General features: G+C 41.0%; 3 protein-coding genes and 1 long non-coding RNA gene across 13 annotated transcripts in view; 3 read left to right on the top strand and 1 right to left on the bottom strand.

The window, feature by feature from the left end:
* The window catches only part of LOC120566885 (serine/threonine-protein phosphatase 2A 55 kDa regulatory subunit B gamma isoform), a 34,311-nt gene extending 32,897 nt beyond the window's left edge, over positions 1 to 1,414 (top strand). For all 5 annotated transcript variants that reach the window (XM_039813562.1, XM_039813563.1, XM_039813564.1 and 2 more), the window contains 2 exons: positions 50 to 141; positions 801 to 1,414. In XM_039813562.1, the coding sequence (XP_039669496.1) occupies positions 50 to 141; positions 801 to 1,095 (387 nt within the window). In that variant the 3' untranslated portion in view covers positions 1,096 to 1,414. The remainder of the gene's footprint in view (positions 1 to 49; positions 142 to 800) is intronic.
* A 1,891-nt stretch (positions 1,415 to 3,305) lies between these two features.
* On the top strand, positions 3,306 to 6,545 carry LOC120566356. 6 transcript variants are annotated; one of them, XR_005640388.1, is made up of 4 exons: positions 3,362 to 3,397; positions 5,496 to 5,580; positions 5,800 to 5,939; positions 6,183 to 6,545. It is a non-coding gene; the product is annotated as an uncharacterized LOC120566356 (long non-coding RNA). The 6 variants fall into 6 exon arrangements; XR_005640389.1 differs by lacking the exon at positions 3,362 to 3,397 and adding an exon at positions 4,089 to 5,039; XR_005640390.1 differs by lacking the exon at positions 3,362 to 3,397 and adding an exon at positions 5,297 to 5,339.
* Positions 6,546 to 9,450: 2,905 nt separating this feature from the next.
* On the bottom strand, positions 9,451 to 17,166 carry LOC120567251 (wolframin-like). The gene is given in 11 exon segments (XM_039814153.1): positions 9,451 to 11,891; positions 12,199 to 12,317; positions 12,478 to 12,714; positions 12,985 to 13,063; positions 13,065 to 13,140; positions 13,354 to 13,434; positions 13,621 to 13,794; positions 13,942 to 14,086; positions 14,295 to 14,365; positions 15,517 to 15,885; positions 17,126 to 17,166. Coding segments are annotated over 10 exon segments (2,895 nt in total). The 5' UTR covers positions 15,884 to 15,885; positions 17,126 to 17,166; the 3' UTR covers positions 9,451 to 10,345.
* Positions 17,167 to 23,227: 6,061 nt separating this feature from the next.
* Positions 23,228 to 27,858, top strand: part of jakmip1 (janus kinase and microtubule interacting protein 1) — a 28,579-nt gene continuing 23,948 nt past the window's right edge. The window contains exon 1 of the mRNA XM_039813576.1: positions 23,228 to 23,755. The gene's annotated coding sequence lies outside the window, so the exon portion shown is untranslated. The remainder of the gene's footprint in view (positions 23,756 to 27,858) is intronic.

The following is a 27,858-nucleotide window of genomic DNA, read 5'->3' as shown; positions in this document are numbered from 1 at the left end:
TAATCATATCTGTGTGTGTGTGTGTGTGTGTGTGTGTATATTCCTCCAGGTTCACGATTACCTTCGCAGCAAGTTGTGTTCCCTTTACGAAAACGACTGCATCTTTGACAAGTTTGAGTGTGCCTGGAACGGCTCGGACAGGTACCTGAAGTGTCTGGAAGTGTTTTTGTGTTTCTATACTTAATTACAACTAAATGTCCCAAGATGGGAACATGCAAAACAACACTTTTGTTTTTGCCTCCATTTTTTATGAGCTGAACTCAAAGATCTAAGACTTTTTCTATGTACACAAAATAACTATTTCTCTCAAATATTGTTCACAAATCTGTCTAAATCTGTTAGTGAGCACTTCTCCTTTGCCAAGAAAATCCATCCACCTCACAGGTGTGGCATATCAAGATGCTGATTAGACAGCATGATTATTGCACAGGTGTGCCTTAGGCTGGCCACAATAAAAGGCCACTCTAAAATGTGCAGTTTTACTGTATTATGGGGGTCCGGGGGGGCCCGAAAATCAGTCAGTAAAAAAAAGACGTTGCTGGATATTGGCAGGACCTGGAACATGCTGTCGTATACACCCCCGAAAGAGTGAGCCAAAGTTTTTAAACTTTGAGTCATGTCATATCTTTTTGTAATATGGAGGAAGTGACCCTTTACGTTTAGGCATGTAGTGGAGGGTTAGGGTTAGTTTGGGAAGTTAAGGAAGTCAAAAAAAATTCTTATGAGTTTAACACTTTAGAGGGATAAGAGAATAAAAGTCTCCACATTGTAGTTACTGATCCTTTGTCTCCTCTTCTCAGTGTGATCATGACCGGAGCTTACAACAACTTCTTCCGCATGTTCGACCGGAACACCAAACGCGACGTGACCCTGGAGGCGTCGAGGGAGAGCAGCAAACCCAGGGCTGTCCTGAAGCCACGGAGGGTTTGTGCTGCTGGGGGAAAGCGCCGAAAGGACGACATCAGCGTGGATAGCCTGGACTTCACCAAGAAGATCCTCCACACTGCCTGGCACCCGAATGAGAACATCATCGCCATCGCCGCCACCAACAACCTGTACATCTTCCAGGACAAACTCAACTCTGAGATGCATTAATAAAGGGATGTCAACAGTGAAACAAGTTTACACCTGAACACATAGCTATGCCAGAATGTACACATTATGGACACACACACACACACACACACACACCTCTAGGTCTACTCTTTGACACACTCCCTCACCTCCTCCGCCCCCAGCCTCCCAGAACTGAAAGGACCTAGAAAGGGCTAGAAAAGGGAACAGGCTGGATTACGCAATGGATTATGGATTGCAAAATTGTCCGAACTGTGTATTTCCTGATTGTTAAACTCTGGATTTGGCTTGATGGTGTGTTGATTGCTACAGCTCAGCTTCTGAGGGGATAAACACCCCCCCCCCAGGCTGGAGAGATGTTTACATAATTGTCATTTATTTTTATTTTTTTGTTGTTCAGGCTCTTTTGCTTTCTCCACCACCTCCTCCACCTCCTCTCCTTTCTGTATTTGTGTGCTCGAGCAAAGCCTATTCTTATCCCTTGCCCACTGTTTTGTGTAACGAAAACCCTTCGTGATTGTCAACCAGCGGCACTGACTGAAAATGGGGCGTTTATGTAACTTATTGTTTGTTTGATTTCAGATCAGCTACAGCATCTTCTGTTTTTTTTGTAACTTCTTGTTAAATGATGTTAATGATGGTGATTATGATGAGAATGACTATTTAAAATGATATGTGTGATGTGCAAGAATGAATTCAGGACCCTCCCCTTAACCCAAGTGCACCCAGACGCCTCTGAGCTCCACTGGACCGTGTTCAGTGAGGTAAAACATGTACAGTCCTGCAGATAGAAGCAGAAGTTCCACCATGGCCTAATATGAGGACACACACTCATACCTGCTCCACACAGTGTGTTTCAGTCATTAATGTACTCTCTGGTTCTGCTTCTGGTCTAGGGCTACGTCGTGTGCTACTTTGCAGTTAAATACAACTCAAATGAAGCAACAACAACAAAAAATAATTAAAAAATGAACTAAATAATTTCAACAATCGAGCAAAAAGATGCTGCATGTAAAACCAATTTAGCCTATAGGTGTTTCTAAATTAACTGACTGACTTTGCTGCCTTCTTAACCATTTAGACTCAGCTGTACAAAGGCTTCAGGGGCCCCGGGGCCCCATGCAGCACGAGTAACCATAGATGACCGAGCTCTCCCACCTTTTCTTTGTGTCAGTGGACACGTGAGCATGTTTACCAGTGTTCGGTTCATACACTTACATGTACATTGTGAATGAAGCCGTCCAAGAATCAGTTTCTACTCGACTGAAACTGCGAACCAAGAATATTGGGGAATGTTTTCATTAACGTTGTTCTCTAAAAGAAAAAAAAGATCTAAGGGCCTAAATAGTGTCTGTATATATCGACTCTGTTTTTGACATGTATGAGGTTTTGTTTTTTTAACATTCTTAAACAGACTGGACTTGATCATCTGTAACGATGATTGCCTCCAAATATACAGCAGAGAGATGGTACCTAAATCTCCCCAGCCTTCCTCACTGATTACTTTACTGGTGTGCAGAAGCTTATTTTTAGAGAACAGTTTATTTTATTTATTCTTTTTTTGTGTCAATTTCACTCCACCTCGTCCTGACCAGACTAATGTTGATTCACATATTTTTGTGTTAATGTATGTTGATGACAAAATTGTCAAATGGACAGTTATAAATAATGTTAATATGTTTTTTTTCTGAATAAAGATTTCAACGAAATTGCATCCAATGAGCGTACATCTGTGATTTTTTTTTATTGCAATGCAATTATATAAGACTGATAGTAATTGCCAGTACCATTATGGAAATGTGCACACTTTATTGCTTCAATTTATATGGGCCTATAAGGGGCCATCATTACAGTCTGTGACACTAGTGAAGTGATGTGGTCTGAGCTGAGGCACCACCTAGTGTCTTCACAAACGTATGGCATTTAATGTAAATTTGAGTTTGTACACACAAAACACATCTTTCTCCTGCTACACTGATAGGCTTTCACCGATATGTTTGATGAGCATCCCTTTTTTTCTTTATTCCATCTTCTAAAATCTGTTCATCTTGTAGCCTACTTTACATGCCATATACCATACTTAATAAATCGTTATTTACAAATGTAATCTTGCTAGTATCTGAGCACTCTTGTTCCCCAGTGAATCACATTCACAGACATTTTTCACAGTAGGAATAGCACAGGTGAAACCAATCACATTGATTAAACCTGCAATTGATTTCGTATGCGAGACTACGTTGATAATGGCGAACTGGTTAGCAATTACCTGTCACCCTGCAGTCACGGAACAACAGTATCATCTGTTTCTGGCCACCTTATAAATGTAAGTCCAATATTCTCTTTGTTTTATCTCTGTTTTCGTCTCTACCAGCTCCTGAGGGAAATAATATTCACTCTTTAGCTACTAAATGCTCCACTGAATTCACCAGATAGTCGCAATTATGGTCTGTTTGCTGCGGTTGGAGTTGTGTCCAGAAACCTTAACGACAACCTGAGAACCAAAACAGCAAAGATGCGGGCAGTACAGCTGAACAATAAACTGAAAAGATGTGGAACATTTTATGGTTTGGAAAAAATAAATAAATCTGAAAACCTCCAGGTAACGTTCTCTGTGATGGTTCTCTGAAGGTTTTGAAAAAATAACCTGTTGGGAACCTTCAGAGAACGTTCCCTTAAAGTTCCCAGAACGTCAAGAAAACTTTCCTACATAACGATAAGGGAACATTTGCTGCGGCGGTCTACCGAACGTTCCCCTACCCTTCAGGCATTGTTTGTTTACTGGCTGGTTCTGACCTGCCTACAGTGTGGAATGTGTCGGTACCATTGACATGGGATATATATATATATATATATATATATATATATATATATATATATATATATATATATATATAGACCCCGTTGCTCTGGACGGAGACCAGTGAAGGCTATTGGAAGCACTTTTCCGGTGATCTCTTGCTTTAGTGCGCAGCCTCCAACTAGTGATGGGCGAACGAAGCCTTGTGAAGCCTCTGAAGCTTCTTCCTGATTGTATTGCAAAATGATCCGAAGCATCAAAGCATCGAAGACAACACAGTGACATCTAGTGGTCAGGCAGCAGAAATGACAGCGGCTATGAACTCGACACAGCCAAATGAAGCTTTCAACACGAACGTAGGAGAGACAGAATGGACACATGCATATGGCACGACATGACTGAACTTGAATTAACCCTTGTGTTTTCTTCCCGTCAACCTTGAAAGAAACACTTTTTCCCGACGTTTTTGATGCCTTTTTTTCACGGTTTGTTTAAGCTTTTTCCAACGTTTTAAATTGTTAAATTTTTCTTCTACACATTTTCAGCGCTTATTTCTATGCCCCATATTTTCTGATATAAACCAAAAATTGAAAACTGTTCAATGTGACCCGGAGTCAACACAAGGGTTAAATGACATGAACATGACATGACGGAATTAAAAATATAAAACCTATGTTTGAATGTTTGGATATAACATTATAATATATAAACTATATATAAACTACTGTGATCAGGATTTGAATGTAAGTAGGCCTATGTTTAATTAGGCTAAATATGGATTCAATAAACTGCAGCAACAATGCCACGTTCTACCGCTATGTAGAATTACGTACAGGTGTATGTAAGTATAGGCTAATTTCTATTAATAGGCTAATCAAATAAATTGCAAGCCACACTCATAAACCCGCGATGTTCCAGTGAATTCTAACGGGCAATTGGTACGCACGCAGCGACATGAATCCAGCAAACCCATCCGGAGTCTCAGTGACGTTCGAAGCTTCGGACGTCATCAGTCACGTGCTTATTTCAATTCGATACAAGCTCCAACACTGGGTTTCGAACCAGTGTGCTTTGCGGGAGTGATACAAGCTTCGGTGCCTCGGTGTCAAACGTCCCATCACTACCTCCAACTGACAGTGAGGTGACGTGAGCAACGTGTCTGAAAGTTGTAAGTCTTCTGGTAGCTGTGCCAAGAGAAATCTCAATCATTCCCAATCTTACAGAGACGGAGAGCGTAGGTATATGTAAGGAGATAACATAAGCACAGGCTAATTATTGCTAACTAACATGCTAGTTAACATTAGTAATTAAACCTAAACAGCTAATGTAAGTCCAAACTGCCTGTGAGCGTCTCCTGTACTATACGGTAATTCCTCTACTGTGCGACAGTAAGTCACTTGGTTATGACACAATCGTTAGCGTATTTTTTTAAAAACGTCTGCTACGGAGCCATAACGTGAGGTACAAGGTAATGGAGCCTTTTATACATTGTCGTGTTTCTTTAGAACTAAACGATGGACAAATAGTCTTTTAAACGCTTCAGATGTAAAGTTATTCGCTGTCAAAGTGGCGCCAAAATGTATGGTAGTCAGTGGAATGCTAACGGGAGGTGATCTCTTTGTAGCGTCAAAATGGCGCCATAGGAGGTTCGAGTTCTGAAGCGAAGCTTACCCCCTTGTAGGGGAGAGTGGGGTAAGATGAGCCAGTGGGTAAGTTGACCCACCCCCTGTTTCTAGGCAACTATGCACATTTGGTGTCATGTGACCATACATTCTGAAGGACTCCATCATTTCTATTCTGCTGTGAACAACAACTGGAAAGAGAAGTGGGTAGGGTGTGCAGGAAATTACATTATTCATTAAGACAGGAAAGGCTGACGTCTGGTTTGGTGCTACAGTATCTAAATAGAATTAATTGTATTTTGTTAGGTCGAGGTTGGTTCAAGAACTTTATGGCACGCCACCATCTCTCCTGTCGTATGCCTGAAGCAACATCTTTGGGAAGAGCTACAGCCTTCAACAAATACAGTCGGGGAGTTCTTTGACAATCTGACCAAAGTGATGGACAGGTGACAGAATTAAAATATTCCATAATATTAATACAATTTAATGGCAACTATAGCAAGATACAAGAGTAAAGTACATTTACTGTACAATAAATTGGCATGTTTACTTATCAGCCACAGTTGCCAGGATATGTATTCAGGGCTGTTTTAGTATGATTTTAGCATTGTTTGAAAAGCTTAACAATTATGATTTTTTTTTTTTTTTTTTTTTTTTTTTAAATCATGGCTTTTGTCTTTGTTTTATAGGTTTAAATTCCCTCCAAACATCCCCTCCCCTGGATATGTCTCCCACTGAAATTATACCCTTATCCAAAAGTCAGCAGCCTAGGGCACAGACAAAGAGAAAGTGGGTGAAGACAAGGATACTGACTGATACACCTGAAAAGCAGGCAAAAGAAATGGAACATGAAAAGAAAGAAAAAACAAACTGAAGGGGAAACAAGTAACCAACATCAAAGAATAACGAAAGTCCAAGAAGAAACAAACCCAGGAAGAAGTTACAGTGTCCAGCAGCTCTGAGGAGAGTGATGATCCCATCCCACTTGATGACACTTCTGATGCTACGTTTATACATGGCCGGCTATTTTCATAAACGGACATTTCAACCTCTCCGTTTTCAGAAAAGTGTTCGTTTATATGTACCCGTGTATATATGCAGTCAAGAGCATGCCAGACCTGTAGGTGGCAGTGTAACGAGAAGCTCAAGCCCACGTTAGCCAATCAGAATCCCGAAAATAGCAACAACAGCAACCAATCACGTCCTCTTTCCGTGCGTTCATGGACATAGATATATTAGAAGTTCTTTGGACATAGGCAAAGCCGGTCGGACACAGACAGTATATAATGGACCAATAGACCCCGTTGCTCTGGACGGAGACCAGTGAAGGCTATTAGAAGCACTTTTCCGGTGATCTCTTGCTTTATTGCGCAGTCTCCAACTGACGGAGACAACGTAAATGTGACGTGAGCAACGTGTCTGAAAGTTGTAAGTCTTCTGGTAGCTGTGCCGAGAGAAATCTCATCATTCCCAATCTTACAGAGACGGAGAGTGTAGGTATATGTAAGGAGATAACATAGGCACAGGCTAATTATTGCTAACTAACATGCTAGTTAACATTAGTAATTAAACCTAAACAGCTAATGTAAGTCGAAACTGCCTGCGAGCTTCTCCTGGACTATACGGTAATTCCTCTACTGTGCGACAGTAAGTCACTTGGTTATGACGCAATCGTTAGCCTATTTTCACAAAAAAATCTGCTACGGAATCATAACGTGAGGTACAAGGTAATGGAGCCTTTTATACATTGTCGTGTTTCTGTAGAAATAAACAATGGACAAATGGAGTCTTTAAATGCTTCAGATGTAAAGTTATTCGCTGTCAAGTGACGTAAAAATAAAATGGCGGTCAGCGGAATGCTAACGGGAGGTGATCGCTTTGTAGCAACAAAGCGATCCCATGGGAGGTTCGAGTTCTGAAGCGAAGCTTACCCCCTTGGTCGGACATAGGAAAAACGTTTTTCCGAGTGAAAACGTCACCATTCACGTAACTTCCTGTGGGAATCAGAGGTGGGAAACTCGGGCTGGATTTTGATAACAGAGTTCCCCAGTTGGTGAGGCGTTGTTGACAACTGACGTTTGATGTAGGCGACTTTGGTTCACTGAACATATTTTAATGACAATAAACTGTTTATTGTGGACAAATGCCTCTGCCAAGAAACATACACAGACATAATATGTTTAAAATTATTCATAAATAGGCCTATGTATATATAAAAAAAAAAACTGTCTTTTCCCGTTCGTTGTCCTGCAGATAACACAAAAAAAACACCTGGAAATGTGCTGTTTGGATGCTCGTATAAGAAAACCGCAGAGAATCTTCTGTTATTGTGGCCTCCATGTTTTCAAACACCTGATGCTCTCGGCTACAGCCAACCGTTGGTGGCAGTCATGCAACAAATTGTTATGCTAACCGCCAATATAACAGAAGACGAACACGCATCCCGACCATGCGAACGCTGCTAGTCGGAAAAACAACGTAACCAGGGGGTGCCTGTTATTCCGAGGTGGCATGAACGCAGCAACTCTCTCGGCTGCCTAAACCTCCAGAGAGAGAGAGAGAGAGAGAGAGAGAGAGAGAGAGAGAGAGAGAGAGAGAGAGAGAGAGAGAGAGAGAGAGAGAGAGAGAGAGAGAGAGAGAGAGAGAGAGAGAGAGAGAGAGAGAGAGAGAGAGAGAGAGAGTCTCAATTTCCCTTGCCTGGGAGTAAAGTAAAGTTTGTTACAATATTGCCAAAACCATAAGAATGTTGCGTTTGAATATATATTTTTATATAGTTATATATCGTCAAGTATTTCATTCACACACTGACACAGGAGTATTCAAAAATAGGCTAGTAGCTAGGCTAATAGTGATCTCAAACAGTGGTCCTGGTGATGCCTACGCAAGAACTACCACAAAGGCTGTTTGGAGTACTTTGCCAGGTGTTTGTCTGTCTGTCTTCAGACAGATTTTGTCACCGGGATGGCGTCACAACCATGCAAGATGCAATCACAAATCTTTACAGGTGTGTAGTTGAGATCCAAATAAAGGCAGCGTTCGAAGATGGGTGTGGTTCGAGCAAGCACACCGGAAGTAGAGGGGTAGGAAGGAAATGGGGCGTTGCAGCTAGTGTGATCCCAGCACTTGCTTAGTCTGGATCAACAATAGTACATTTCCAGGATATTTGCCTCACAAGTTTTGAAGATTTGGATCGTGCAACAAGGCAGTCCTGCTTGATTCTTTCGGGGAATGATTGTAAATCTTAATTTTGAAATTGTTTACAACCTTTACTAATTCTAACTGGGACATTTTGGAACAGATTGGTGTAATTGCTGTCAAGTACACACGGCAATACACTGGTAAGAGCAGATTACGTTTAGCCATGTATCCAGCTAATTTTAAATAGCTCACGTTACTGTATTGTGTGAACAGTTAACTTCCATTTTGCAGAGCCCCCGAGCTTAGCCCCAAAACAACTGTGTTTGTTTTAAAAAAAAAAAAACAAAAAATGTTTTTTTTTTTTTTTTTTTTTTTTTTTTTTTTTTTTTTTTTTTTTTTTTTTTTGTCCTTCCCAAAATTGAGAGGTGGGTATGGATAATTACTATTTTTTTTTTAAAAAAATAAAAAAAAAAATATTTCTTTTTTTTTTTTTTTTTTTTTTTCTTTTTTTTTTTTTTTTTCTCCCCCCCCGCACAAAAAAAAAAAAAAATAATTTTTTTTTTTTTTTTTTTTTTTTTTTTGTGCTCTTAAACAAGGGTTAATACAGCACCTTAGTTCTTGTTTGTACAGCATTTTGGTCAGCTTAAACTGTGTTTAAAATGTGTTCTAGAAATAAACTTTTTTCTTACTTACTTTCCAAGAAACAGGGTTTAGAGAGCAATTCTCAACAAAGTAAAGGGAAGTACATAATCCTTGTGTGGTCCTTCGGGTCACTGGGACCCGAAGGACCACACAAGGGTTAAAATGAATATAATGCAGTTGATGTTGAAAAATGGCTACAAGCTAATGTTTTTAATTATATTTATGGGTCACAGTATAGAAAACAGTAGTGACAGCCTAGCTTCAAACACATCACTCAGGCACTGCAAATGTTCAATATATTACATCTCTGCACAGCAGAGGAAAATATGAGAGAATAGAGAAGGGAGAGAAACTTGGATAACTGCTCTGTAATAAACACAAGCGCAGATGCAGCCGATCTTTTTAAAGGTTAAGGATTAAAGACATGATTTAGTCTATAATCTTAAATATTTTTTAATAAGACCGTTTTATAAGGCACTTGTAAATCTCCCAATACGACATACAGCACATATACTGTCTACTGTTAAATGATTAAAGCTTGACCGCAAAAGAATCTCTACAAATCATCAGCATTACAAACTTTTTTTCTTCTATAACTTGTAGGCAACAGACACAAGAATAAGTACAGTTCAACAAGGAAACTGTAAAATGTAAATACTGATGATTATGGCTACAAATATTTGATAAATGTTCATAAAAATGGGTTCAGCAGACGTAGTGTTTGAACAATGATTTCATCGTTTTTAACAGACTGCTGAGCACAAGTGCAGCTTAAATCAGATGAAATGCACAACAGACCAAAGCTAAGGAGGTTTAGATCGTGTTTTTCTTACTTTAGTGTTAGGCAGTAAATTACTTATTCTAAAAACATTAGTTTGTGTTTCTCCCCATTTGTATATTTAATTTCGTTATGTTGTGTTCTCACATTTTGGCTCAAAAGCTGTAAGAACGCAAACAAACACTCGCACAAGTCCAGATTTACAAGAGAACTAATACCACTCATGTCGGAGTACGTGTCCACCCTCTTACAGTGTTAAGAAGAATTTCTCCCAGAGGTGTGTTTGCCAGATCTCTACCCCTCCTCATGTGTCCCAGTCTCTACTTCAGTCTCTGAGTGTTGCTCTAGCTGAGCGGTCAGGAAGGGGTTGAAGAAGAAGTCAAAACCAAACTGCAGGGCGCTCTGAGCCGTGCGCCTCCAGGCGTGTTCAATCTTGTACTGCCTGCTGCTGGGCAATCGGGCATCGCCGCAAGACATGCAGTGAATAGCTTTCAGTTCAAACACGGGCCATTTGGAGCCTAAATGACCCTCCAGTATGGTGCTGAACTCCACCAGGCTCCCTGTTTTTAAGTATAAAAGCATAGACTTGAACTCATTACTAGCCCGCAGAACTATGTCCTTAGTCGCATCTTCGTCCTCTATGATTGTCCCGTTCTTGGTCTTCCTCTCCAGCGGCATGCCCATTGTGACTTCGAATTTGTATCGATCAAAGCGTTTGATGTGACATTCGTGCTTGGCCAGTTTTTTAAGTTTACAGAGGGGATCTTCTGGAGGAGGAGCGGGGGCAGGCAGAGGCTGGGGCTCATCCGTGACGTTTTTCACCTCCTCACACAAAGGATACGGCTCACCATACAGGCACCGCATCCAGTTCCCCATAAATACAGGCAGCAGGTTGACAACCGACTGCGGCCCATTCTCAATTTCGGTCACACGGACGTATTTGAAGCGTCCAGTCCAGGTGACACGATGTCCCTCGAGATGAGAGCAGAGAATCTGAGTTTGGGCCATGTTGGCCTCTTTCCAGGCCAGAGGGCCGCAGAGGCTGCTGTACTCGGGCCACGTCAGGGTGGAGTTATAAACCTTCATGCCTTCAGACCGGTAGACGTACATCCAGCAGAAGAGCACCACCGCACTGAGCCAAACTAGGATGAGCTTCACGATGCTGCTCCGTGACAAAGACCGAAAAACCACGATCGGGTTGAGGCTGAAGCGAGTCCAAAGCCTCAACACTACTGGCACAAAGCAAATGGTCAAGGTGACCACCATCTTGGTCACCTCCAGGGCGAGAAACCACTGCAGTAACTGGATGATGAGCATCGCAGCCATTCCCAGTGAGAGTATAGGAAGGGCAAACAGGAAGAGGAAGTAGCCAACGCATGTGCGGATGAGTCCTATTGCAGTAGCGTTATTAAGGAACACCAAGCTGAGCTCACACCAGGTGAAGCAAACCAAGTAGGGCACCAGGCACAGGTAGCTGCCCTTGTAGCCTCTCAGCTGGGCCATACGAAAGAGCAGATAGAAAAGGTGGCCATATAGCAGACATGGCACCCCCAGGTTCAATGCCACCATGTCCCCTAAAGGCACCGTGATGAACGTCATCCCAAAGACCCTGAGGAACCAGGGGAGGGAGTCTGGCAGGAGGTGGGTGAGGGAGCACGCTCCGGAGAGGACCTCTGTGAGGAGGGCTCTACGAGCAAACAGCTGAGCAGTAGCTTGAAGGCTGAGGAAGGCGGTGACTGTGAAGAAGAGAGCGACCGCAGCCAACTCTGAGCAGGGGATCCAGGATTTATCAGCAACAGGGAAAGAGAAAACCACAAAGATCACCGACAGCAGGAAGTACCTGGAATACAAAGATACGGGATCTCTTCATTTTGCTGCAGAAGCATTTTTTTGTTTGTTAATTTTGCATAATATTTGTATTTATCATCTTGCTTTCATTAATTTTAATTTACATCTTTTGTACTTCTGTGTTACAGTTCTCTTCTTTAAAACAAATGAGCCTAAACTGAAGCAGAAAATGATTGTATCTACAAGACCATGTCAAGTCTTAATCCTAAATGGAAGTTTTATCAAAACAGAGTTAACAATAAAAGGAAAGTAATGGAAATAGGGAAAGAACATGGCTTCATGTGAATAGATGTTCTTACAGATAAGGCTCCAAGTGTGTCCATCCAAAGTTGGTCTCAGCCTGCTCCAGATCAAGACCAGGTTCAAAGTGAGTCAGCAGGTCTGTCAGGGCCCGGAAGTTTTCCCATGCTTTTGAATTCTGTAGAAAAATATGCTAATTAATGTTTACTTTTACCTTCACACAAACCGAAAGGAAGTAATCTGCTTTAAAAAAGCTTCCATTTACACAGATTCAATAAGAAAACGATAAAACTGAGCTCTATACCAAGTGTACATCTTCAACAGGAGCCATCACTAACCTGAAACACCCGCAGTGTGCAGATGACCATGGAGAAGAATGAGAGGTAGAAGACCAGCAGAGGGATGAGGAAGATGAAGAACTCTATTGTGAGGTTGGAGATGATGAAGAAGAAGATAAGTGCGTTGACGTGGTGCGTGGGGATCAGGGCGCTGAGCCACTGCATGCCGGCCCGTGACGCCCAGTCGATGAGGTGCTCCTTGATCTCCAGCAGAGCGAACAGAGGGAACTTCAGCATCTGGGGGAACAACAAGAACGAAGGACTTTAGTTATTTAGAGAATTGAAACAAAAATTAATTTGCCGATTGTCAAATATCAAACAAAATGCCAAAAGTTCACTAGTTGCAATGTGAGAATTTGATGCTTGTCTTTGTCATTTATGACCGTAAAGTAACGATGCAGGGAAAACACATTTTTGAGTGGAGGGGGACCTCAAACAAACCCACACAGAGAGCATGGAGCATAATGGACAGCAGTCACATCCTTACACATTCTGAGAGCGTCCTACCTTTTGGTGTAAGGGCAATTCATCTGGATTCTTCACTACTACATCATCGTCGTCTCATCATCATTTCTCCTGCTGCATTCATGACTGAAGGTGCAACACCCTGAGCGTACTTCTTAGTCATCTCAACAAAGTCGTCAAGACCCACGTGGCATCCGGCTACAAAGACATACAGAAGACATTTAAATCTGAAAGTTCCTTTTTTCCTATTGTAACTGTAATTTCATCTCTTAAAACTTGAATACACAAAAATAATATATTTACTCCCCCCTTAGGCAAGAGGAATAAGCTACAAAGTAAAAATTGTATTATCAAACACTTTTTTACAAGTTGGCGTCTTTTTTTTTTTTTTTTTTTTTAAACCACACCCACCTCCACTGGTGACCATATTCTCCAGGACTCTCCTCTGTTTCTTGGCAGAGCTGTTTAGTGGGCCTGGGGACACTGGTTTGCCTGTAAATGGAGGGTAAAACAAATCTCCTTAACATGCAACTAGTCTCTATTTTTTATTTATTTTTTTACCTCTTTAAAACAATCTGCAGCATGTTAAGTATACTATTATTACTACACAATTGTTTTAATAAGCAACAAAACTGTACAATGGCAATGTGTTAAATTACAATACATCTCTTCCCGTACCCGGCTCTGCGTGGACGTGTTCAACGTTCTCGAGCATCTCGGCTACAGCCACCGACTTCTTCCTCTCTGGGTTCAGCTTCCAGTACATTAGCAGAGCTGCTTTCCTGACTCCTCTCTCAAAGCGCGTCTCCGTACACAACTTCTTCACCTCCTCAAAGTTCTCCAGAGTGATGCCTGGAAGAAAGAACACCTGATGATGGACAACTATTCTCAGCATCAGTTAAAGGGTAGTCTAACCAATTCATAAACACCAAACCAATGATACTACAATATTTTTGCTAATAGTCATAGATTGAGGGTAGCAGTGGGAGATTTTGGTACCTTTTCTGGAGGCTAAGCACTGCTGCAGCTGTTTGACGGCGTCCTTGCGGCCTTGTTTAGCAGCCTGGACTAGCCAAGTGACCGCTGTACAGTTGTTCAACTCCTCCTCTCTTTCTTCTGCCAGCGCCAGAAAGTAAAGACCCATCTGGACGGACACACACACACACACACACACACACACACTTAGACTTGCGAGGCAAGCATTTCTGTGACTTTGTGACTAATCATCTGTCTTTCCCATCAAATGTCCCTCTAAAATGACATGTCATTATTTGGATGATCTGTTCTGTGCCCACCATATGGTCATTAAGGTCAATAGTATTTATATCGGCAATATGTTCATCGACACTGACCTTGATCTGTGCTTTAGCATCTCCTGCCTTTGCTCTCTCCTCCCAATCCTCAAGACTGACCTCTTCTGGCTCTTTTGAAGGAAACAGAATTATTTACAAAAAAAACAAACATTTGTGGCCGTTATTGATTTAGTAAACACAAAGGGACAGTTAATTCAATATTTATTTCTTTTTGTGGGATGTAAAGATTTGAACTGAACATGAAAAAGTGAGGTCTTTGGTCCCAGTTGCAGCTGTTCTAGACATGGCAAGTGTATTTGTACAGCACCTTTGAACAACATGAAGACACAATATAAAATAACACCAGACAAACTAAACTTGCGCGCCCACAACACACAACAAAAACGTCTTCCTGACCCAGCTGTCTAATCACGACACAGTGAGGCGAAAGCGGAGCGTCCAAGTTACTGAAACTGCTGACCAAGCTGTTTCCATTTCAAGTTGTGTCTACGAATAAACAATATGACCGTGAAAACACTTTACCTTAAACTAAATAATTTAATTTGTCATGCCTATAGCCTGAAGTTTAAGAAAAATATTTTAACTTCATTTCTTCAGGTGACTAAAGTATAATCACTCTTGTTTGGTTTTAAAATACTCTGCATATGGAAACAGTCCAGATCTGTGTGCCAGTCGGTGGCACGAGTGATCCTCGGCAGAAACCCTAAAATAACAGCAGCTGCTAGCTTCCCCAATGTAACGCACACGCTTACACAGTGATACAATTTGTCTCCCGTTTTTATTTTCACTTGCTAAATTATGATTATCTAAACAACTGGACACATGGTGAATGGTGTGTATTTTATTTTTATTTATTTTTTAGAGACAAGACTGAGTGTGAGTCCAAACTGTGGTCCAAATTAAATGACTGAGGTGTTAGATTTCACACGTTCCAGTAATACTCCATATTTACATATCTAGACGTCACCGCAAAGTCAGGCAACAATTTAAAATGGAACAGATCTCATACTAACGACTATGAGTTCAAATGGTCTGAAAAGACAGGGATGAGACAGGGTTTTTCCATTAAGTTAGCAGAGTAGGAGGGGCTGCTTTGCATGATAAATAAATGTCTATGGTTGTCATGGAGACACTGCAGTACAAACAGTAAACTAGGAAAGTTGCCTGCACTGATTGGTGGAGAAGAGGAGAGTGAGACAGTGAAGAAAAGGTTTTGTAATAAAAAGTGTAAAAAGGTCAAAGCTCAGAGTTTGAGTCTCACCTGGTTCTGGTGTGGGGGGAGGCTGTGGAGCCATGGCAGCAGCTCCAGCAGCTGTAGATCCAGTCGGGCGAGTCTGCGTAGAGGCTGCATTAAGCTGAGATCTGCCCACCTGAGAGGGGCTCCTGATGGGCTGGCGGAGAGGGGAGGCAGGCGGTGTGGACAGAGAGGAAGAACGGGAGGAAAGACCAGGAGAAGGTGAGGGTGTGGTTAGAGGTTTTGGCATGGTGAGTTTAGGTTTAGGGCGCTCGGAGGTTGGTGCGGCTGTGGTAGAAGATGAGCTGGAAGAAGAAAGACCTGGCCTCAGGATGGTGGGAGATGAGGGGCTGGGTTTTGGGGTGGCTGGGTTGCCGTTCAGCGACGGATCCATGGCTGAAAATCCCATCAGACAACAAATCAGTCAAAAAGAAAACTCTAGGGTTTAAGCACATGTTCAAGGGGAGAGGGTATGAAGGAGAAGGGAGGGAGAAGGGAGGGAGAAGGGAGGGACAGTGTCTGCGCTGACACCTGTGGTGAAGTAACAGCTGTTGTGAAACAGCCTTTCCTCTTTTCATTTCAACACTGAACGGCCTCACCAAAAAACTAAGTCAAAAGGTATTACATTTTGTGTGAGGATATTGTATTGATGCCGAGTAGTGAAGCAAAAAATGGCATACAAAATAATTATGAATTTTATGAATGTTTTAAGTCCAAGTAGCTGCAATTTGCAAAAAAGAAAGCAAGACCAAGATGAGAAAACTCGAGTTTATAATAATTAGATACAAGCTACAAGGTCTTTCTGATGGAAACATGACTTAAAGATAATAAAGGTACAGCTTCAGCGTTAACACAGTACTACGTGCCAGCAGATTTTCATTCTAACTCAACAACTGACAGCAGAGGAGTCATTAGGCTGGAGAAGTGTTTGCTTGAACAGTATTGGCCTGCAGAATTATCTGCCTCCACATAGCCGAGTATTGACCTGTGCTGACTTTACAGCCCAATTCCTTTTTACTTAACGGTTAATATCCTTACTACAGATCCATGTTGTGTTTGAGTTTAGTTTAGTAAAGCTGTGTAAAACCTTTTAGCATGTGGTCGGCAGTCTATTTTAGACATATGAAGTGAGCCCTGAGCAGCTATATTGAGAAGGTGACATCCTTCAAGTGCCCTGACTGGAAACGTGATGTGTCCTGTTGTATTTTAGGGGAACCCCCCCTTGGCCAGCAAAAATAGGCTCCAATGAAACTGATTTAACCTGCGGAATGGACATGCAAAAATCATAATTTAGCTACAGTTTATACACGTTTTATTATGTATTATCTATTAATGTAACCCACGTGTTTATACAGCGCCACAGTCATCATGTAACCGACAAAATAGCTGACAGTGACAGATGTAGCAGGTAGCTAAAATAACCGGTGGTTTTGTTGCTAATATGCTAACATGTCACTACTGTCCGCTCACCTTTCCCACGAACACACCAGTTTATTTTAAATCCTCCAAGTTAAATGGACTCGAGAAATATGTTTCTTTGCTATTCCGTGTCCCAAGTCATTCTTCCCTTTCGCTTTTCTAAAATCAGCCTGTCCGCTGGCTCTTTGTGGTCAAACTCAAAACATACACAACGTACAGGAAAGTCTGCTGTCAGCTGCTCCACTTGGCGTCCACGCCCACTTCGTATTCTGCGTTTTGTGATTCGACAAAGCTGAGGACACGCTTTTTTTAAGTAAATTTGATTGGCTGTGAAGGTAGGAAGTTAAAATAAATGATCTCAGCCAAGAGCAATCAACCGTCGATATGCCTTATTTTACGTTTTGTTGCATACGATGTAATACCTTGAACAGTTTATAAAGTTGATTGGACATATAACACCCGTTTAAATGGGTTGAATTCTAAAACATGTTTATATAATTGAGATTGAGGCATTTTAACGTCTGCTTTGTTTTGAATCAATTATGTTTTCTGCAACAACCATAGATATATATGTGCAACAACGTAATATATTTTTTCTACCAGGAGATGGCAGTATACGACATATTTTAATTTACAAATATTAAAAGAATACATTATTTTTCTTGAATATTTCACAATCGTTAAAATTACATAAACGAAAATCTCATTTTAAAAAATGAACCTGCCAATCTATATTTTTTGGTAATTTGGTTTTCTTTAGGACAACGTTTACAGTTTTTTTCTTTTGCTAAACGACAGTGGGCACAACTGGAGTCACATGTGCAAAATTCAAACCACAGTCTGCACTACCAACAGTCACCTGAGCTAAACAGTTCACATCACCTGCAAAACTCATTCCAAGCAACACAACTCTTAACACACGTCTCCAAACAGGCTCAGTGCAGCCAAACACTATGCACAGTCCTCCCTGAGATAACACACACTGTCACAAACTTTCTCATCTTTACAGTTTGAACAATTTGAGTGACTTGACACTACTCAATAGTTTATTTAAGGAAAAGATATAGATTGTATAATATACCAATTTTTATTTAAGGTAAACAAGAAGGAATGAAAATCAGCAGTTGGCTTCAATATAGTATTTTGTCTCTAGTAATTTATGGAATTACTGGGGGAAAAAAACTAAAGGTACATACGTAACAGTAACAAAGAATAGTGTGACTACTGTAATCCTGCCTCTCTCCAGCATCATTTGGCAAGTTTTCTTCATCACATTTAATTAGATGTCTGCATCATCTCTAAATAAAACAAATGAATGTGGTGTTTCTATTGTTTTCACCTCCATTACTTTCTGAAAAAACGGTAAGAACGCAGTTTTACTATTGTAAAGATATAGTGTTTTCCACTTTTTATTTATAGCTGTGTACATAACCTCAGACATCTTACCTGGACATATTGGTATCTTTGCTCTTTTACCTATTATTCCAATCAGCAGTGTTTGATAGGCACCAGACTGAAACCTATTCTGTTTTGAATGTGTGGTTAACAGTTTTGACAGCAGTGTGTTTAACATTTGAACAAAGTGCTGTAAATCCACAGTGTTCTGCATGTTGTGGTTAAAGTCATGGGATAAGTGTGTAGAGTTTTGAAAACTGTGTTCAAGCAATGAGAAACGAAGTAGAGTTTGGTCCACATGAACTGCTGCTGTGCAGACTGTAGTTAGAGTTTGTGACTCCAGTTGTGCCCACTGTCATTTAGCTATCGAAAAAAAACAAACTGTAATCACATTATCCAAACTCTGCAGTATGATTTGCTCATATAGAGTACAGGCAAAAGCAGCTCAAGTTATTTATTCAGCAAAACAAACCGGTATAAAAACTATGATAGCCTGCCTCTAAATCTGGGATTTGGGTGTAATATTTCTGACAACAATATAGGCCTATTTATTGTGCCCAAACATAAGGGTATGTAACGATGCTCGCGAGTATAGCTTGTTGTGCGCATAGGCCTACATGTAAAATGCAACATGCCATAAGGAGCAAGAGAAAAAAGAAAGGAAAACATTAAAAGAGGGGGACCCAGGCGATAAAGGAAGGAGAGCAGACAAGAATTTACAAAGGGGGTAAACAAACAGACTCGGGACAGGAGTGAGATTAAAGTTTTAGTCTGGGAATGAGTAGATACCACATTGTGGGGAAAATGAGGAAATGGGGGCAGTAATTGCTTAACTGCAGCTGCATTGAAGCAGTTATGTAAATGGATCTCGATTAGTAGATTAACACAATCCAGTTGAGGGGATAAGCATGACCCTTATACTGGTTTTGGTCTTTCACGTGCACACCTTCAATCTATATTAGGCAATCTGTCTTTGACTTAGACACACATGCATTCACAGACGCAATTCCCATTTAAATTAGGCAAAGCAGCTCAAACAAGATATTTGTAATAATGAGCTTGTTATGAGTCCAAATCTTTTGATTATGCAAATCTCCAAGTAGCTGCAGGTTTGGACTGTGATGTCATTACTTAAAAATTGAAACAAGCTGGTCTTTTTACTTCAGTCTGCTTTTTTTCTTTCTCTATATCCTCTCAAAGTAGTCATGACTTATTCTACAGCTCAAGTGGAGACTTTCCCATCATCTTTTCTAATATCATATCTCACAAGCCTACTATGTCATTTAAACTCATTAAAACACAACAAAATAGAGAGGGTTGAGTCCGAAATGCACTCAACCCTTGTTATACAGAGCAGGCCTCACCCACTGTCTCACCTGGCATTACCAATGACTCTGACAGAAAGAGAGACCTGAAGAGGTATGGTCAGTAACCATAGCAACCAAAAGGGTTATGTGAGAACCAACATTGACTGCAGTGAAGATGAGTATTTCCATCACAAACACAACCCAGTAGCTATTCTGACCTTAAACGTTTCTCTCTGCAGGCAAATGGGATGTAATGCTGGATGGATGTTAGCCAGCTGCTACTTGTCTGGTCAAATTCCTTCTAATCAAACAAACTATGTATTCTATAGATATAATACCAGCTGATTTATATTATGCTACTGATAAAAGAACAGACAACCTGTTGTTATCAATAATCAGCTACAGATTTCACTTTGGGGAAATTCTCAGACATGGAGATAATCCAACTCTCGTAATGTTGGTGCCACTGACTAATCGTCTTAGAACATGAACCATCTTTTAAACAAGCCTGTTAACTCTTCAATGCTTAAATCATTTGCACTTCTACACACTTTAAGTGGGGAAAACTCAACTCCTTCCTGTGGCTTATGTCCCTTCTTCAGCTGCCAGCCGATGTATGATCTGTAGCTATTTTTCGGCCTGTGTGGAAAAGAAGAAGCAGAGAGAGGAAAATTAAGTAAAAGAAAAGATGAAGAATTATGAATAACTGTATGCATAGTGGCCTTTAGTCCCAACCCTTTAGGTCTGGGATCATGTTCATTTTGAAATGTGTTGTATTTTGTCTTAAAGGGGTTCCCCAGAGATTTAATATTGCAATATATTTAATATTGAGTTTTTTAATTGTCAAAATTGAAGGAGCAGAGGCCAAGATATCCTGACTTTTAGACTCTAGTAGGCCTATGGTCAAGCTCCAGAAATGCTGGATCCTACATATTACAATACATTGTTTATCTATATTTCAGGCCCCTGGAACTACACTGTAATTCTAATACAGCTCTATAAATCTCCTTGTTAAGTCATACTAATTGTACTGTGGCTACATTATACAGCTTGTATTATGATTCTGGGTGTGGGCAGTCATAGTGTATTTGGACAGCAAAGTACTAGACTGTCTCATGGAACATATAACAACATTCCCAATAAAAACATAATAGCTTAACCAGAAGGTCAGAAACAGAAAACTCCTTGTCAATAAATGCTTTACAGATCAAAAAAACTTCACTTTACACACAGGGTTGTCATCTTGCTGTGTTTGTTATGAATTAAGGTTTTTGGGGATTCACAATGGAACATCGGGCTCAGATTTTTTTACTGACTAACAGTGGTGACTCATGTACGGAAACCCTAATTACCTACATATGAAAGTTTTACGTCAACACAAGCACTCCAGACTGGGGGCTTGGGGTTACACTGTGGAAAATAGGTCAGTTTGGTGACTGGCTTCAGAAATGGATGCAAAAGTGTCTAATGTTTTTTATCTATATGCTCAAAATAAATGCTGTATAGACGGAACATTAGCTAGATATATTCCTCATTTGATCCTCTGGCCCCCTCAGAATACCAAAGGCGGGCTCTAAAAGCTATAATAAATTTAATCTGCCAGCAGTCATGAATATGTTAAGCTTATTATGGACAGCTCTCATGGATATTCAGAAAACCTAAGATGATTATGTTAAGTTAATAAAAACAGTGACTCCTGTTACTCATAACTGGGCCGAAGAGATGGAAATAGGCTGACTGACTAGAGATAGTTTCTTTCTTCCCATGAAAAACAATCTGTGATTAAGATGCTTGTATAACTTGACCATTCAGTGTAGTAAGTAAGCTTTCTGTATGAAGCATATAACAGGCTCAGAATGCGTTTTACCTATACCTACCGTCACATTTAAACTATCACTTAACTATCACCAGTATTATCACCTGAATCTTATAACACCTCGGGTTGTTCTCTTATCACAAGACATCACAAGGCCTAATCACAAGGTTATTGTGACGTCAAAGAAAATAAAGTTTCCTTCATCCTTTTTTCTGTGAAATCTCCTGTTCAGAGAGAGCATGATGCAAATACAGAAGACCCGCTAAATGCCATGCTGCAGAGAACAGTAAAGATACCTCAGGCAAAAACAATTAATAGAAACGCTCATTACCGCTCTCTGACACACATTCACTCTCTGAATCAATCTTTCACCAAAACAAAGCAGGGCACACACCCCTCCCTCTCCTCATCTCTCTCTGCCTGCAAACACAATGTTTTTTCACTTTATCTCTCCATCTGGGTGTCTGTTTGCTGGCGTCAGCAGGAACCTGAATGGAGTGCAGCTTAATACTCCAAACCCACCCCCTTTGCTTCTCTGCTTTACCTTACTCAAAAATGTTCCATACATATGAAGAGCACAAGCCTATACCTGGAAAAATGCCCACTGGGACTCCAATTATGGATGAGTGAGTGACCACTGCAGGAGAGGACATGATGTAGACAATTGAAACTTATCCATGACTGTGTGCTCTTCTTCCTCCACTTCTTGGCCTACGTTGCCCTGCAGCAATGGGCTGCATATGCTGCATTTATGAAAGGTGTGTGTGTGTGTGTGTGTGTGTGTGTGTGTGTGTGTGTGTGTGTGTGTGTGTGTGTGTGTGTGTGTGTGTGTGTGTGGGGGGGGGGGGGGGGTGTGTGTGTGTGTGTGTGTGTGTGTGTGTGTGTGTGTGTGTGTGTGTGTGTGTGTGTGTGGGTGGAGGCAGACGGGGCAGGTGTGAGGCAGAGACAGGCAGCCTGCGGGAAGTAATGCATCCTCCAGAATCTGGGTCACACTCGCACCACTTTATTGTCAGATTTTTTTACCCAGTTTTATGATTTGACGAATCATATTGTCCTAGATGAATATAATTAGAAGGCACGCGCTACCTGTAATTGAAGTTTATTAGTTACAATGAATCACAGTTACACAGAAGAAGACGATATAGAGAGTGAGTTTTTTTATTAATGATGATGATGATGGTTATCCTTTAATAACCTTTAAATATTAGTTATACAATGATGGCTGGGAATAGGCACAGTGGTTCTTATATGGCCTAAAATATATTGGTAGCCTAAATCATCATCATCAACTCATGTTCAAAGTGTACACTGCACATCGGGTACAAAACAAGTACACAATACAATATAAAGGAGTGCTGATAGCATATTCCACATAATAGTGTAAAAGTATTCTTACAATAAAATATATTAAATAAGTAAAATACTGTACATCGACAATGAAATGAAAGACAAATATGAACAAAGAAATAAATTACAGCTAAAAAGGAAAACATAAAAATATATTTTAGCTTTATAAAGACATAATTTGTTGCTGTAAGTAACCAATCAATAGAATATATTGAGTTTCTTATTTTTCAATAAACATATTTATTCACACACAGAAATGTCGGTTCCCAATTTTCTTTCCATCCTTTGTTAATTGAGTTAATAACGTACTATTTAATTGCTCTTACAGACCATTAGAGCAATTTGTCTTTAAAATAATTATCTTTCTGTGTGAGTGGTCTGTAGTCTGTACCCCGTACGCCCTGACGACGCACGTTTCTCCCTCATCGCCGGCGTGTCCACGCATTAACCGCGCGCGGTGTCATTCTTGAACACGCAGTCAGGTGTCGCGCTTCTATCACGCTACCGGCGACGCCCGACCGGTGTTTTTCCCCTCCCCATGTTCACGTCGACACGGGCATCGAGACGGTCTTAATTATTTATCTATTTTTTTCACTCATGTGTTTGAAATGTATAGGGACGGATGACGTCGTGCGTGCACTCAAGTGTGTGTGTGTGGGCGTGGATGAAAATGCCAATGTGCGGCGCGAGAGAAGGAGAAGCGTGAAGCTGAATCTGCAGCTAGAGATAATATCCAATATCACTGGGGGAAACACAACTTCAGCCGCTGTGTTAACTGCTGGAAAATGTTGGTGATATCTGAGGAATAAAGTTGTAAACGGTCGCTGTTTGCAGTTAGCCGAGCTCGGCATCTTTGAAGAGCTGGAGGGGAGTTAATTCAGCTCGTCACTCACCCAAGCCTCTCTTCCTGAATGGGAAGCAAATAAGGCAGCGACGCTTCGTCAATATCAGGCCACTTGCGACCACCGGACCTCCATTTCAGGTAAGTTTGCTCAGTCTGTGATGATAAGACAGCAGACAGGACAGATAGACAGGGATGTGAATTTCGTCTGTACCGTGAACCTGTGTGACATCTCTGCTCGACTCTGCCAGCTAGCCAAAGAGGAAGTATGCAGCGTGATGATAACGTTACCCGACACGAGTGATTAACATGCAACTGCTTTCACTGTTCTCGTCTTCTTGATACGTTACTTAGCTGTTACAGTGCCGATGTTTCTTCCCGTGTCCTGCACGGTATAAGGGAGGCCCCTGTTGGAATATGGACCACATTTAGTCTAGGTGGTCACACCAGTGCAGCACGGTGGAAATGCTACATAACCGTGCCTTACACAGAAACACCAACACATTACAGCCTGAGAGTGCAAGGACATCCGACCTCTGTGGCTGGAGGATGCTGCAGCAGCCCCCCATGCATGTATCCGTGGGGTGTGGTTGGCGAGCTGGACAGGCATGCTGTCAGCAGTGTAAAAGCGCTCCCTGGAAGCAGTCTAGCCTATAATCTCCCATTTGACAGCTCATTAGAGAGCTGGCCACCTCGCATTAAGCCATCCCCAACATCTCCACCATAACCCTTTTACCACACAGTCCCCTGCCATGCATGTAGGCTACTGCCCCTCCGCTGTGTACCGGCGGGGTCTGCCTGTCATAACAGCTCTGCAGCTGTAGCGGGCGGCTCCAGAGGCTTGTAAATCTGCCCCAGTGGACAGCCAACATGTGTTGCACACTCACTTGTGTTTGATCAGCCTGCTCAGGGCATACTGTAAAAACGATGATGCATGCTGTGCTCATTGTAGGCCTATGTGTTGTTTTAACTGATCCTAGGTAAGGGATGGCTCTCGTGGAGATTGGAACAACATAATTATTATTGTGACAGGAAGATGGGATCACTGTCTATTTATGTTTTGGTTGTTTTTCTTTTGTTTGTTTTTCACCCTGACCTCAACCTGTCAGTCTACTATGTTAGGTATAATATCAATGAATACAGACATTAATCGGGACTCCTGCTTACATCATAAGTTCCCCCCTTTTTTCCCCTCACCCCTGCCTTTATTCACACTCCTCTCCCTAACTTAATTCATCCCACTTATTCTTCATTCATAATCCTATCTCTGCCTGCATACCCCTGCTTTCCTGAGCATAACGCTTTGAGTAACGGGCTTCTATCAGGATAATACCTGTGTGCATACCTCTCTCATTGCTTCACTTTTTTCTTTATAACCCTCTCTTGAAGGCATAGGGTAGTTCACCCTATATTGTTAATGCATAGATTGAGACAGATGGAATAATACTGTGCATTAATGTTTATGTGTAAGTCAGCGGGTAAGTAGTAACTAGACAATTCTGATTTAATGTGCTGTGTACTCCTAGAGAGAGGCAAGGTTAATCACATCTCTGGCTGTGCTATCATGTCTTCCTGAGGGGAGAGATCCATTACTGCTACACAGATGCACCCAGCCATGCCAAAGCATACATGCGTGCATAGATATAGGCTACATGCACAGACCAAAAACACACCTCCATCAATGCATGACAAGGGTGACCAAATTCACACATTCGTTGGTACTAAATCTAAACTCTGAGCAATAAAACTAACAACAGAGACACAGCGCGACAGAGACTTCTTGTTTATCTGTTTGGGTTGACTAGTCAATGGGGTCAGTAACTTGTAGTCATTCTGCTGGCATAGTAGTTTGTAGGTCATATGCTGCACTTGGCTGGGTTACTCAGCCTCTCAGTAGGATCTTTACAGTGTCTTTGGAGTATCACGTGTGTGTGTGTGTGTGTGTGTGTGTGTGTGTGTGTGTGTGTGTGTGTGTGTGTGTGTGTGTGTGTGTGTGTGTGTGTGTGTGTGTGTGTGTGTGTGTGTGTGTGTGTGTGTGTGTGTGTGTGTGTGTGTGTGTGTGTGTGTGTGTGGTGATGGCTGTCGAGGGATGTCTGACCTGTTCTGACAATCTACACTCTGCTGATGCGACCACAATGAGAATATAGTGTGTTGTGTCCGTATATAAGCCTATGAGGCATTGTAACAAATGTGCCATATAAACAGGAGTATATCTCAGTCTGTCCTCACCCTCCCTATTGGATTTTTTATCTAGACAGAGAAGCAATGACTCTTTGTTTTAGCTCCTAGTTGCAGCTCTTTTATGTATTTATTGGGCCTGTATGTCTCACTGAAGTCTAGTTAATGTTTGAGTGTGTGTGTGTGTGTGTGTGTGTGTGTGTGTGTGTGTGTGTGTGTGTGTGTGTGTGTGTGTGTGTGTGTGTGTGTGGTCTGTCTAGCTTCGAAGGAGGTCCATCTGTTATTGTGTAATAAGCTTGAGTTGTGACCATTGCAAATATGTCTGTCTACCCAACATTTTGTACTTAACCCATAAAACACCTATAATTTATATATATATATATACATACATACATACATACATACATACATACATACATACATACATACATACATACATACATACATACATACAGTAAACTTAACCTCTGCTAAAGAACAAAGATAGCATTTATAGTGCGTTATTACATATTTTGATATGGCTTAATTTTTCTGATGTCCATCAAGGACAGGTTTATTTCAAGCCTATATTTACCGCAGTTGTTGTAAATAGATCACTTCATTAATAAAGACTTAATATGACTTTTGAGGGGTGATAAAGTCACTTAAAAACAGTTAGTTAGTTAGAATGGAGAGCAATTTGCACTTTAATAGGAAGCAACTAGAACTGAAACAATGGACCTTTTTCACAGCAGACATTTTGACTTGTCATAGTAGGAAAAGCACAGCTGAAGTTGATAACCTTAACAATGGCTCAGTTCCATCAAGTGTCCCAGTAAGATATTTCAGTGAGTCAGCATGCACAATACCAGGGCCTCTCCTAAGTGGAATGCAGCCATCAACAACGGTTTTGAATACACCTGTGCTTTTCCTACTATGACATGTCAACATGTCTGCCATGATAAAGGTCTATTAGTCATTTGATCTATTAGGCGAACGGACAGAAATGAATCGGCAACTATTTTGATAATCTGTTTATCATTCAAGTTACTTTTCAAGAAGAGATGCCAAACATTTGATGGTTGCAGCTTTTTCATGTGACGAATTGCTGCTTTTATCTTTGGGGTTTGAACTGTTGGGTGAACAAAAAAGTCATTTTTTTGCTATTTTCTGATGGTTTATGGAGCAAATGACTAATTATGATCGGCGGATGAATGAGTCCTGTATGCAACAACATAGGACGAAGTGGGAAAAAAACTTGGTTTTTTTAACACTGCCACTATATGTATTGCCAACCGGTGAGTGGACATTTTTCTTCTTGTTTCAAACAATCAAAACAGTCTCCAGCTGTTGAAGTAGGTTACTTAAGAATGTACTGCACTACCATCCCCTTTTTGCACACTACCACTAACTGCCCTACCACTGTCCACTATATTGTACAGTTCACTGCTGATGTTTATTGCAAATTTCCTATTGCAGAGAAGAAAACAAACATTGTCACGTTCTACATTTAAATCTTCCAACTAAAATGCAAAGCATAGGAACACCAATCTGCCAGTGTACTGTTGTAACCCTAAACATGGCAGTGTCATCATTTCACAGAGAGAGAACCGGAATTTCCTGAGGCACTGATGAAACTACCTCTAAGTTTGTCACGCTTTTCTCAGCCTCGTTTTGAAGGTTTTAAGACTTCAACATCAGCGAATCGTCACTAGGTACCATCATAAAGCCTTGATTATGCTATGCTAGAATTAATATTCTTATGCTGTATTGATGCTGATAGACCCATTTAGTTTTTAAACTTTTTTTAGGGTCTCATTCTCAAGCAGCAATTAGCTTAATTGTTAGCAGTTGCAGGATTTCATCATCACTTTTCTTGCAGTCACCATCTAGTGATTAGCTCCATTGTTTGTTTAAGCTGATTGCATCAGCGCTACATTCACTGTATTTACTGTAAATAGGCCTTTGTTGTTAAATTTGTTGTTGCTGTATTATCAAATGCATCTTTTACCCATTGCAAAATATGACTTGTGATTAAACTGACGAGTCATAGTCTTTTTCTTGAATTACGAACACTGGATTATATC

The sequence above is a fragment of the Perca fluviatilis genome, chromosome 10 (genome assembly GCF_010015445.1).
Source record: "Perca fluviatilis chromosome 10, GENO_Pfluv_1.0, whole genome shotgun sequence".
In the NCBI taxonomy this organism is placed as follows: Eukaryota; Metazoa; Chordata; class Actinopteri; order Perciformes; family Percidae; genus Perca; species Perca fluviatilis.
This window is presented reverse-complemented; position numbering and strand designations above follow the sequence as displayed.